The sequence below is a fragment of the Brassica oleracea genome, chromosome C5 (assembly GCF_000695525.1).
Source record: "Brassica oleracea var. oleracea cultivar TO1000 chromosome C5, BOL, whole genome shotgun sequence".
NCBI classification, from domain to species: domain Eukaryota; kingdom Viridiplantae; phylum Streptophyta; class Magnoliopsida; order Brassicales; family Brassicaceae; genus Brassica; species Brassica oleracea.
Window position 1 is genome coordinate 38,246,862 of NC_027752.1, and position 11,506 is coordinate 38,258,367.

Here is an 11,506-nt window from a genome sequence, read left to right on the forward strand (position 1 = left end):
CTGATTGCCCGGCCACTCTTAATGAATACCAAACTCCCAGTATCAGCTTGAGGACATGCAGTACTACATGCAGCTGAGCTAATTTGCATCAGGCCATCTAGTGAGCACAAATACTCGCCATCCCAACTACTAACGGGTCATGAGCCAGATATATCCCATCTAAGAGTTTTTGGATGTGCCGTCCAAGTGCCTATAGCACCACCACAGAGAACAAAGATGGGACCTCGGAGGAGGATGGGAGTATATGTTGGATACGATTCCCCTTCTATTATTAAGTACCTAGAGCCAACAACAGGTGATTTGTTTAAGGCCAGGTTCGCGGATTGTCATTTTGATGAATCCCAGTATCCAGCATTAGGGGGAGATTATGGTAAGCGGGTACAGGATATAAAATGGAATCAAACATCCTTAACATGGCAGGATCCTCGGACTAGAGATTGTGATCTAGAAGTCCGGAAGATTATACATCTTCAAGAGCTAGCGAACAGATTGCCATATTCCTTTGCTGATCCAAATAGAGTAACCAAGTCATACATACCAGCTGGGAACTTACTTTCTAGGTTCAGCTCCTGTCCGACCCAAAGGCATTGGAATGGGATTAAACATATACTTCGTTACCTAAAAGGAACGAAAGACTTGGGTCTTATGTTTACTAACAAATCTAAAGAAGATTTAGTTGGTTTTGCTGATGCAGGTTATCTCTTGATGTGTCGATCAAGGGGGAGTGTTATAAACCATTTAGTGATTGACCCATTTATCAGCCCGTGTAGCAAGACGAGTCAAGCCCATCCGCAGGATCATATTGGTGCCTATCTACTCTTGTGTTTATCTACATTATAGTTGGTGTTTATCTTACGTATTGCTAGTCATTATCTAGTTAAGGATAAGTACGATCTCATGTCGATCTAGTACTTAGACCGTCATTACCATATGTATATAAAGACCAGTTGGTCGACCTAATAATACACACAAGTTCCCCTCTTCATTCACAACAGATTATGTATAATTTGATAAATGTTAATTTGGAAGAAAATAGGAAAATATCGTTAGTCCAAAATTGCATAAGTGAATATAACTAAAAATATTTTGAAATTTTATATATTTACAAAATCTAAATCATAATATCTATTTAATATATCTTTTTCACTTATTCGTAGTTTTGAGTTGTTAGTAATTTATAGTGTATTAATTTATCGAATAAAAATTTATAAAGTTTCTATTGTATCCAGAAAATAATTAAACTATAATAATTTTTAATTATTTAAAAAAATTATAAATTATTTAAACTATTAATAGTTTCACACTGCTAAAAAATTTTATCTTGGTTAAATGATATAAAAAGATTTTTAAAAATCTGAGTATAAAGCCTCATTTAAAAAAATAATCATATTAAAATATACTATATATCTATGTTAATATCATTTAAACTTAATTATATACCATATTAAATATATAAAAATGACTATTTGAATTTATTTTACCATAATATGATTGTAAATAAATGATGATACTTATTTTGATTTATTTGTAAACTAATTTAATTATATATGTGATAGTTTTTAGTTTCTCAATTATTCCATGTATATATTTATTAATTAATTATTTCATAAAATAATTTGTATACACAATGTTCATCTAGACAAAACCTGCTAAACTCATCAACTAATGTCACGTTACTCACATGTGAAACCCTAAGTATTTATTGTTTTTTTTTTTTTTGAGGTTTTTTACAAATATGACTCAAAACGTGAAGTCAAAGGGTCCGACTGATGACCATTCTAAGAACAAGAGAAACGAATAGGAAATGAACGTAGATGAATAAAATTGCAGGAATGAAAAGGAATGGTTGTTTCATCCCATATTTAACAAGGAATAACTTTGTTCTTTATTTCTCTACAAAAAAAAAAATGGTAGGGAAGGAGAAAGAAAAATTATTTCTTATGAATGGTGATTTTTTAGGAATGTTAGGGAATGCATTATTCATCGTCGTTCCTTGGTCATCATTAATACCAAAACACAAAACTAACCCATGTTTTTTTTGGAACTTTGACTTGCCTCTTTCATCTCCAAAGTTCAGATTATTCACGAAAATGCCATCACTTTTTTTTCTTTCCGGAAATGTATATCTTACTCTATCACCCTCATCTTCCTCAAGTATTCACAATATTGTCATTGCCATCAATACACCAACCACCATGAACAACCAATTCGAAGCTCTTAATGCACCTAAAAATCGATTTACACTCTTTCTTTCTCAATTCTTATGAGCTAAAAACAACACCTCTTTCACTTTCTCTCCATATTCATCCAAAAAAACCCAAGATTTTGATTCTAAAATTTTTATAGTTCATAAAGCCATTGAAGCTTACAATTCTTGGTGGGTCACTTTTGTTTGAGATTCCGGGTGCTTGGAGAAGACTTATGTGTGCTAAACAAGTTATCTCACTGGTTGAAACTATGAAATCAGTTGCTTTCCCAAATATGTTTGTCCATATGACTTACATGGAAGTATTCTGGTCAATGCAAAGGTTAGTTTTGCAATTAAATTTTAAATATAAGTCTTCTGGTCGGACGGACGACTTCAGGACGGACGACTTCCGTGTAAGTCGTCTACAAAAATAATTTTTTTGTTTTATTTTTCAATTGCAAAACTAACCTGAGACGACTCACATGGAAGTCGTCTAGGTATAACAAAATATTGATTTTTTAATTTTCTATTGGACGACTTACGCGTCCAGGAAAAGTCAAATTTCTGATACAATCCACTCAAATGCAAAACTAACCCGTTTTCCCGAGATGACTTACATGTAAGTCGTCTCGAGATTTTTTTTTTTAACAAACAAAGATAGACGACTTCCATGTAAGTCGTCTAGGTTTAAAATCAATTGCAAAACTAACCTAAATGGACGACTTCCACAGAAGTCTTCTACGCTAGTTTTTGAATAACTTGTATTTTTAAGAGTATTAAGTAACTTCAAGATATGTAAAACTCATATTTTTAAAATATGTTTTATGTTTTAGTTTTACTAAATTTGACTAATTTTTCAACACAAACTTGTAAAAATTGTGATATGTTTTGACTAGTTACTATTGTTTGTTTTCATCTCTTAAGTATTCACCAATGATGATTATTACAATGAGTGGGTAAAATGTTTTTTTCTTAAAAAGTTGTGTCAATGACTTAAGTATCATTATTGTTATATGCATCAATGATTTTTTTTTGCTATGAGTGAATAGAATGGTTAAAATGATTCTTAATATGTTGTATCAATGTCTTAAGTATCATTATTGTTATATGAATCAATGATGTTTTTTTGCTATGAGTGGAATATTGTGGAATATGAACATATTTACCAATTTTTTTATTAATATATCTTCAAATTTACAAAAAAATAATAACTAAAAGAGTACACATGCAAATCACAAAATAACATGCAAAACAAGATAAACTAGTGAGAAAGACATGAGACAAAAACAATAAATTGATATAAAGTTTAGTGTTTATATGTTTAATGTGATTAGAGAGAGGTTGGAGCGTTTTAGAATGAGGAACATGTCATTTTTGCTGCAGCCATTTGAGAGGAGGAGAGAGAATGTGTAATTTTTCTTTATATATGGAGACAAAAATTCCAATAAGGTTAAATATTTTCGATTCAGAAGACTTTCAAGTAAATCTTTTAATAGAAGACTTCTAATAGAAGACTTACTAGACAACTTACTTGTAAGTCGCCCAAAAGACTTCAATACTTTTAGCGGGAAACTAAAATATTTTTAGTGGGAGTTAGAAGACTTTCAGAGAAGTCTTCTAATCGCCATACAACTTACTTGTTAGTCGTCTAGACACTAAACATATCCCCTAAACTAAATTAACTAACTAAACACTTCATGAAATCAAATTAAACTTAAAAAAGTTTTTACTATACACAAAAATAAACACATATAGGTAAAATTTTAATTTTTCAAAAAAAATATTTAAGCTTTCCAAAATCTAACCCTAAGAATACATACAATACTACAACATATGTTGTCAAACCCTAGGCCAAAGAATATCATGATTAACTACTTTCACTCATCTATATTAAAAACTATTCAATTTTATTATATCTTAATTTATATTACTTAAACTGTTTATAATTACATGATTTTAATTTTTCAAAATATTTATAAAAAAATTCTAAATTATTTTTAAGATCAACTACACCAGAAAACTTCCCTGGAAGTCGTCTAGATGACTTACAGTATCTCAGAAGACTCAGACGACTTTCTGGGACTATATTCGTAAAAATGAGTTCTGTTTTTTTGTTTAGTCACAAGGGACTGGCTGTAATTTTACAAGGTTTTTTTTGTTAATTTTGCATTTGATTCAAATTTGGGTATAGTTTTGTATTTAAAATCAAGTTTTCAATTATATTTGGCAAATTCATTCTTTTTTCCGAGAAAGAGGTATTTATTGTTTTGTCCATCGGATCCTCTACTTTGAAAAGATACGGTTCAAAGTTCAAACCCTAGCTACGAAAATAGACGATGGATTCAACCAAAACGATAAAAGAGACAGGCGTGCAAGATCAGGAACAGCTTCCATGGGAGTTGGTTGAAGAAATACTCACTCATGTCCCTCCAATATCTCTTGTTCGCTTCAGAACCGTTTGCAAAAGATTGGACGATCTCTTCAATGACAAGACGTTCATCGATAACCACAAGTTGACGTTTCGATTCATTCTAGCAACCAAGTCCAAGATTTATTCGGTAAGCATTGACCCTAAGATAATGGTGCGTGAGTTAACATTGGCTGTTACCGGTAAAGAATCTGATATTAAACATTTGGCTGACTGCAATGAGTTCTTGCTATGTCGCAAGAAAAAAGAAGCCGCGGTTTGGAACCCGTGGTTGAAACAAAGTAGATGGATCAAAGCTGATGTTAGCCAATGTAGTTTCGAAGTCGATGGCATAGGTTATGATAATCACAATACTAAAAGGGGGATTTCCTCTCCCCTTAAGCATGCCACGTCATTTTATTTAATCGACCAATTAGAGCTCTTTAATTTCGGATTGGGCTTCAGATTTGATTTTATGGGCTTCGTTTCAATTTCAGGTTATGGGTATTTCTGTTTTGCCGTGCAATCTTTTTTTTTCCTAAACCTAACTCTCTACGGGAGGAAGTCGCGAGTCTGGGAGGCTCTTCTCCTCATCCCAATTCACTTCGTCTTCTCACCTTCAAACCGTAGACTCTGCGTTTTTCATCGATTCTTCACAATCAATTTCGCAATCAATCTCTTCTTAATGGTTTTGTTTCATCTCCCTCCTTTCCTTCTTCTTTATATATTGTTTTCTCCTTCGTGTTCGAATCAAAACCCTAGAAACTCGATCGATGGCGATGAAACCGCATGGGAAGTCTATTGTCTCCTCCGATTACGACGAAAAAGTCCTCTTCCTCAAAGATCTCTCGCTCGGTCCCCACGAAGCTCAGTTGCGGTTTCGGCTCATCCATTTCTGGGAGGTTTGGAACCCGCTAAAGAAGACGCTTATTGGCATGGAGATGCTACTCATCGACGAACAGGTTATTGTAATTAACCGTCTTTTTATCGTTTCAAAAGAAGGTTATGATTATCGTTCTTCACTTACGTATATTGGTTTCTCTTATGTTTTTATTTGCAGGGAACTGTTATTCAAGGATTCATTTCGCCAGGGAGAATTGAAATATATTTGCCAAAGATGAAGCGAGGATCTGTTTACAAACTCGACAACTTCTACGGTTCCAGAAACAAGTCGGTGTTTCGGGTTGCTGATCATACCGTTACTGTGTCGTTCTCATGGAACTCGGAGTTGACGGTTCTTCTAGACTGTCCCAGTCAGTTTGATGAGGACCGTTTCCGGTTTCTTTCATATGAAGAGTTTCAAGCTAACTGCGATCTCAAAGGAGACCTCTACGGTAAGCTCTGTTATTCCCCACGTTTTTTATTAGTTGAGTTGCTTGATAATTAGAATGTTGCTTAGGTACGTAGATCTGAAATTGGTTGAGTCAATGTTTTGGGTTTGTTCACTATTATCTGAACTCGGTCTTCTGATTTAATTTTTTTTTATATCCATAGAAGAAATATTTGCTTTAAAAGAATAAAATTATATAATTAGAATGTTGCTTAGGTACGTAGATCTGAAATTGGTTGAGTCAATGTTTTGGGTTTGTTCACTATTCTCTGAACTCGGTCCTCTGATTTAATTTGTTTTTTTTTATATCCATAGAAGAAATATATGCTTTAAAAGAATAAAATTATAAATACATGTTGTTTTCCTATTAGTATATTTAGCTTAGTATATTGAGAGACATGTGAAGCTCTTGCGAGGGCACAGAGCTATTAGCCTACCTTTTGTAAATAAAGATATTTATCGAGTACGATAAAACTTGGATTATTAGAATTGCTTCGATTCTTTTAAACTTAAAGTTTATAAAATGTGTGAGACAAAAAAAGTTGACAATATTAAAATATTTTTTGCTGTGATTCATAAAGTTGATGAATTTTAATTTACATGTAACTATTGTGATGTTTATCTAGATGTTGTTGGCCACATGAAGTTGGTTAATGGTCAGAGTATCCTTGAGGCCCCAGTTCTTGACGAAGTGGAGATAGCAAAGGCGAGGCGTGTTCTGATTCATGTCCAATCACATGAGTAGGTTTACAATATTTTTTAGACACTACTTCTCTTTACTTCTGTTAACTACTCAGTATCGTTTTTTTGCAGTGGCCCGGTCATGAAGCTATCTATACCTTTGGGATTAGGCTGCGAGAGAGTTCTGCAAAAAGTTCAAGTCGTACGAGGGCACACCCACTGTGTTACTGGTCACGACCGTAAACACAAAGACTCTCGGAGGTTCTGATTTCTATCTATACATTAAGTTTCTTACAGTTATACATCAGCATTTTGTGTTCTTTAATGGGTTTTTCATGTGACAACAGGTACTCTTGCTTTGACTTCAATGTCCTCTTCGCGTGTTTATGGACTACGATGTCCAGCCTACCATAGATTACTTCAGTTGGTAAGCGTTTATGAGTTTTGGTTTTACACTTTTACTCAATGAAGTGCTCGCGTGAACTCACTGCGTTGACTAACTAAATCAATGATTTCTATTGTCTCAGGTTGGGATCTAATCCAGATATTGCTGAGCAGGTTAACGCAGAGGTCGTCACCAAACGTGAGACAATGACTATAGGAGAGATATTCTCCTATATCGAGCAGGAATCCGCAAAGGTAAACTCAATATATATATCTTCAATCAGTAAGAGAAATTTATATTTTTATGCAAATTCGCAGGACGCCTTCTTCGAGTGCACGGCTACGATCGACGACGTCGTGCATGGTTCTTCTTGGTACTACATTGCCTGCAGTGGGTGCCATAGTAAGGTTAGCAAAGGTCCAACTTCGTTGCTCTGCACAAACAAGAAGTGTGGAAAGGTTAACGTATCTGGTGTTCCACAGTAAGAACTCTAACCTGATCTCCAATTACGTTTTTATTAGTATTAGGTTCTCATTCTTTCATAACAGGTACCTGTCAAAGATATCCGTTTATGACAACAGTGACCAAGCTGTTTTTGTGCTACTTGGAGATGCTGGTCGTGAGCTGACTGGGAAGCCAGCGTCAGAGTTAGTCAGAAGCTATTTTGAGGTGACTTTTTAAGTATATAAGCTGTGAATCGTTTTGGGTAGATGTTGTTTTCTCTTCATCATGCTAAGCTCTTAACCCTGTTTTGATTGAATGTCAAGCTAATGGGAACGAAGGAGTTAACCTTGAGGCGCCTATTCCAGAAGCTCTAATCAGTACCATCGGTCAGAAGCATAAGTTTTGTGTCAAAGTTACAGAGCATAACTTATCGGGTAAGACTCGATCTCTTACCGTGACCAAGATCCTCTCTCTAGACACTCCACCAGCCACAGCGTCTTCAGAATTTAACCATACTACTGCGACGTCTGAGGAGACATCCCAAAACCGTGTGGATTCAGCAGATGGGAGTAAGGGCGCCTGTTGCAGTTCTGAGCTGGAGAGAGCTAAACGTCGTAAGTGTGGGAACTAGAGTTCTCGTGACACTTCTCAAAGATTGCAACTCCTATTCAGTTTACGTGTTTGTCTCATTTACAATTGCATGCATGTTTTTTCATTTTGTCTTTTGAATTATGAGAGTTTTTTCCTTGACTATGGTTTTCTCTCATTTTGAATTTTCAGAGTTTTTTTTGAGTTATTTGATATCAAATATCAGTGTTTTACTAATTTTGGTCAACATGTTATTTTCTATTTATTTGCATGTGAATGACTTAAAGCCAACGAATAGTATGAATACATTCCCATATCGCAAATCCATAAGGTTTATGACAAACCCAACTGGTCCATAAATACATTAGGATTTACTTACTAAAATTAAAAAATAACGTTAATGTAAAACACAATTATTAAATGTGATTTCCAACCCTAACGTAAAAAAATATTCCCATATCTCAATCAGTTTAATATCTTTCCTAAACTTACTCCTAAAGAATTGAACAAAACGCTTTCAACTCCATCTTCATATTCAATTACCAAAACGCTCTGTAACATTTTTCTTCCCCTTCCCGGTTCTACCTTGGATCCTTTTACAGTTGTCTACAATGCTCGCCAAACGACTGTAAGTGTAACAAACTTTTACAAACAGACGATATACGAATGTTAATCCACCCCTATAGCCAACAATCCGTTTGATTCTCAGGATTAAATTACACACGAATGGAGAACACACCTCGAACACCCCCTTTGGAAACTGCCGGTACAAAAATACATACTTTTGCATATAGTATTGTATTTACCAAACGGAATTGAGAATAGTTCATCTATTCTATTAAAAGAGAAACAGTTTTGAAAATTCTACTTATACAAGGTTGTTTGGACTATTTCCTAAGAGTTAATAATTTCATGGTCCTACTTAAATTTCTCCTAACAATATATTTTCATAAATTTCTCTGATTTTCTTTAGATATTATAAGTGTGTCACTCCTATATTTATGGTAACTACTATATTACCTTCTATAAATCTCACCCCTTGATTATAAATTTCTCCATTTAGTTATTGATATCCCATATACGATTTACTAACCAACATTTTTTTGATGCAATAATATATAAACTCATGGGTCCATAGACTAATCTATTATGTATGTGACCATATATATATTCTATAATGTTTATTTTAATTCTTAAATTCATATCTATATAAAACGAATGGTATGGTGCATATCACCATTAAATAATACATGTCATTTGAATTAAAATAGTCTGGTAAGTAATACATGCATTTTAAAAAAATGAGTTAATAAAGTATGATAAATAATTATCACAAAATCATGTTTTACTATAGAACCGATCAAACTTAGTAGTATATTATATTATTTTCAGTTCATAAAAAACGATATTAACATATAAGTACTGAACAAATTTGAAAAAATGCATATGAAGTTAGTTAAAAATTATCCGCAGGCCAACTTATTTAATTGAGTTTTTACTATAATTCAGATACAACCACTTAAACTATATTATGAAAAATTAAAAAATACAAATAATTTAGAAAATATTGCTCCATATTCTCTCTTTTTTAAAAAAAAAAAAATAAGTTGAGTTGATTTTTACTTATGAAGCACAATTTATATATACATACAAATCACTAAAAATAAACCCTACAATTTTTTTTTTTCTGATTAATAAATATATTTACAAATTGATAACTTCCAATACATATCTGGAGTGTAACTTTGAGGAAAAAATGTTTTAGCTTGGTAAAACATGAGTGCAAGGCCAATTCAGCTTCCACATACAATAGGAAAGCTCAAAAGCTTTGATTCTTTTTTTGACGCCAACCTTTGTTACCGAAACAATGGTAACAAAAACAATCACAACTAATGTTGAAACGGGAATAAAAGAATATGCTTTGAAAGTGAAGTCTCCATATAAATCCAATATTAGTGGTATACATCTATGGGGAGGAGGCATGTTCATCGCACGTCTTCAAAACTCTTTATTATTTATTAATCAAAACCAAAACATACAATTTCAAAATAATAAAAATAGAGAGTTACATCATCCACATACATATCATATCATATTCGAATTTAGAGGTTACTTATGACTCATCTCCACAAAAATAAGATTAGTTTATTGTGAAATTGATATTTTAAGTTATACTTAACGTTTAAAATATAAAAATTTAAATTATACTTAATATATAAAATATATAATTTTATAAACAAATAAACCGCGCGTAATGCGCGTAGCGCGGTAAACCCTCTAGTAATAATAATAATAACAAAATGAGAGCCGAGGAAAGACGTTACAAGACCATTGGGTCTTACTTGAAGAACCATTCCGTGTGGAAACCCCAAAGCCTGAAAGAAGAAGGTTGACTCGGCAATCTCAATTTTGTATGAGTGATGGTTGACTCATAAAGTGCAATGGAAGGGTGAAAGCCGATGAACGCCTTTCAGACGAGTTTGTGTTCACAACCTCTCCTTTTCAGTCGAGTAACTGGGGTTCCTCTCGCAACGAGTGCTCGAGTTGGAAAGACCTCAAGTTGAAGGCTAGTAGGGGAGACAAAAGTCTGAAAGATAAAGTAACTACCTTATTCACGAGATGTGGTGTATCGTTACATGGAAATTTGTATTGGATTGCTTTCTATGACAAGACTGATCTCTTGTACCATCTAATTAACTTCGATTTTTCGAGCGAGAGATTCTATACATTCTTTTGTGATCTACCATGTGGGATGAACCATCCTCGCAATGCTCTTGTCCTTCGGGTCTTCAAGGGAGATCGGTTTGCGTTGTTGAAACAATGCTACAAGACAAAAAAGATAGAGATTTGGGTGACCAAGAACAAGATTAACGTTGAGGATGGTGATGATGTGGTTTGGATGAACTTCAGGACTTTGTCTATACCTAACTTTCCAGGTTTAGTATCGAATGAATATTCCAGCTCTCAGCCAAGTTACTTCATCGATGATAAAAGGCTTGTTATGTGTTCTTGCGACGAAACTGGCCATCCTTGGATCTATATTGTGAAAGAAAACAAGTTGATCAGCAAAGTCAAACTAAATTCTGTGGTTGATCCTTGGCCTGTGCATTGTACTTATTTTCCAAGTTTGGTCCCAGTTCCTGGAAGTCCAAGAGAAGAAGCATTATTACAAGTTTAGTTTCATTACTTTATTTTCTCTTTGTTTGGCGTTTGATGCTGAGGAAGCTAATGTTGATTTGGATTTTGTTTGTTTTTTTCATTCATAAATTCATCGTTTTTGTTGCAGCTAGAGTTAGCTCTCTTTATAAATAGTTTACATAACGTAAGAGAATCTGTCCTAGTACACTAGGGTTTGAATGATTGAAAGGCACAATTATTTCTGTTTGAGTCCATCCTTGGTGTGTTCAAAAGAGTTGTTGTTTGATCGATACTCCATCGGAGTCCCATCGCTTCCGAGTGACTGACATTTGAAAAAATGGTACG

General features: G+C 33.8%; 2 protein-coding genes across 2 annotated transcripts; both read left to right on the forward strand.

Annotated features, from left to right (window-relative positions):
* The first annotated feature begins 4,524 nt into the window (after nt 1-4,524).
* LOC106292261 (F-box protein At2g14710-like) lies at nt 4,525-11,201 on the forward strand. The gene is made up of 3 exons (XM_013727863.1): nt 4,525-4,968; nt 10,324-10,409; nt 10,565-11,201. The coding sequence occupies exons 1-3, from the start codon at nt 4,525-4,527 to the stop codon at nt 11,199-11,201; spliced, it is 1,167 nt and encodes a 388-aa protein (XP_013583317.1).
* On the forward strand, nt 5,168-8,254 carry LOC106293452. The gene is made up of 9 exons (XM_013729129.1): nt 5,168-5,557; nt 5,656-5,929; nt 6,552-6,666; nt 6,739-6,867; nt 6,954-7,033; nt 7,134-7,245; nt 7,309-7,472; nt 7,540-7,660; nt 7,759-8,254. Exons 1-5 carry the CDS (start codon nt 5,369-5,371, stop codon nt 7,018-7,020), a joined length of 774 nt encoding a protein of 257 aa, XP_013584583.1. The 5' UTR covers nt 5,168-5,368; the 3' UTR covers nt 7,021-7,033; nt 7,134-7,245; nt 7,309-7,472; nt 7,540-7,660; nt 7,759-8,254.
* Nucleotides 11,202-11,506: the final 305 nt, after the last annotated feature.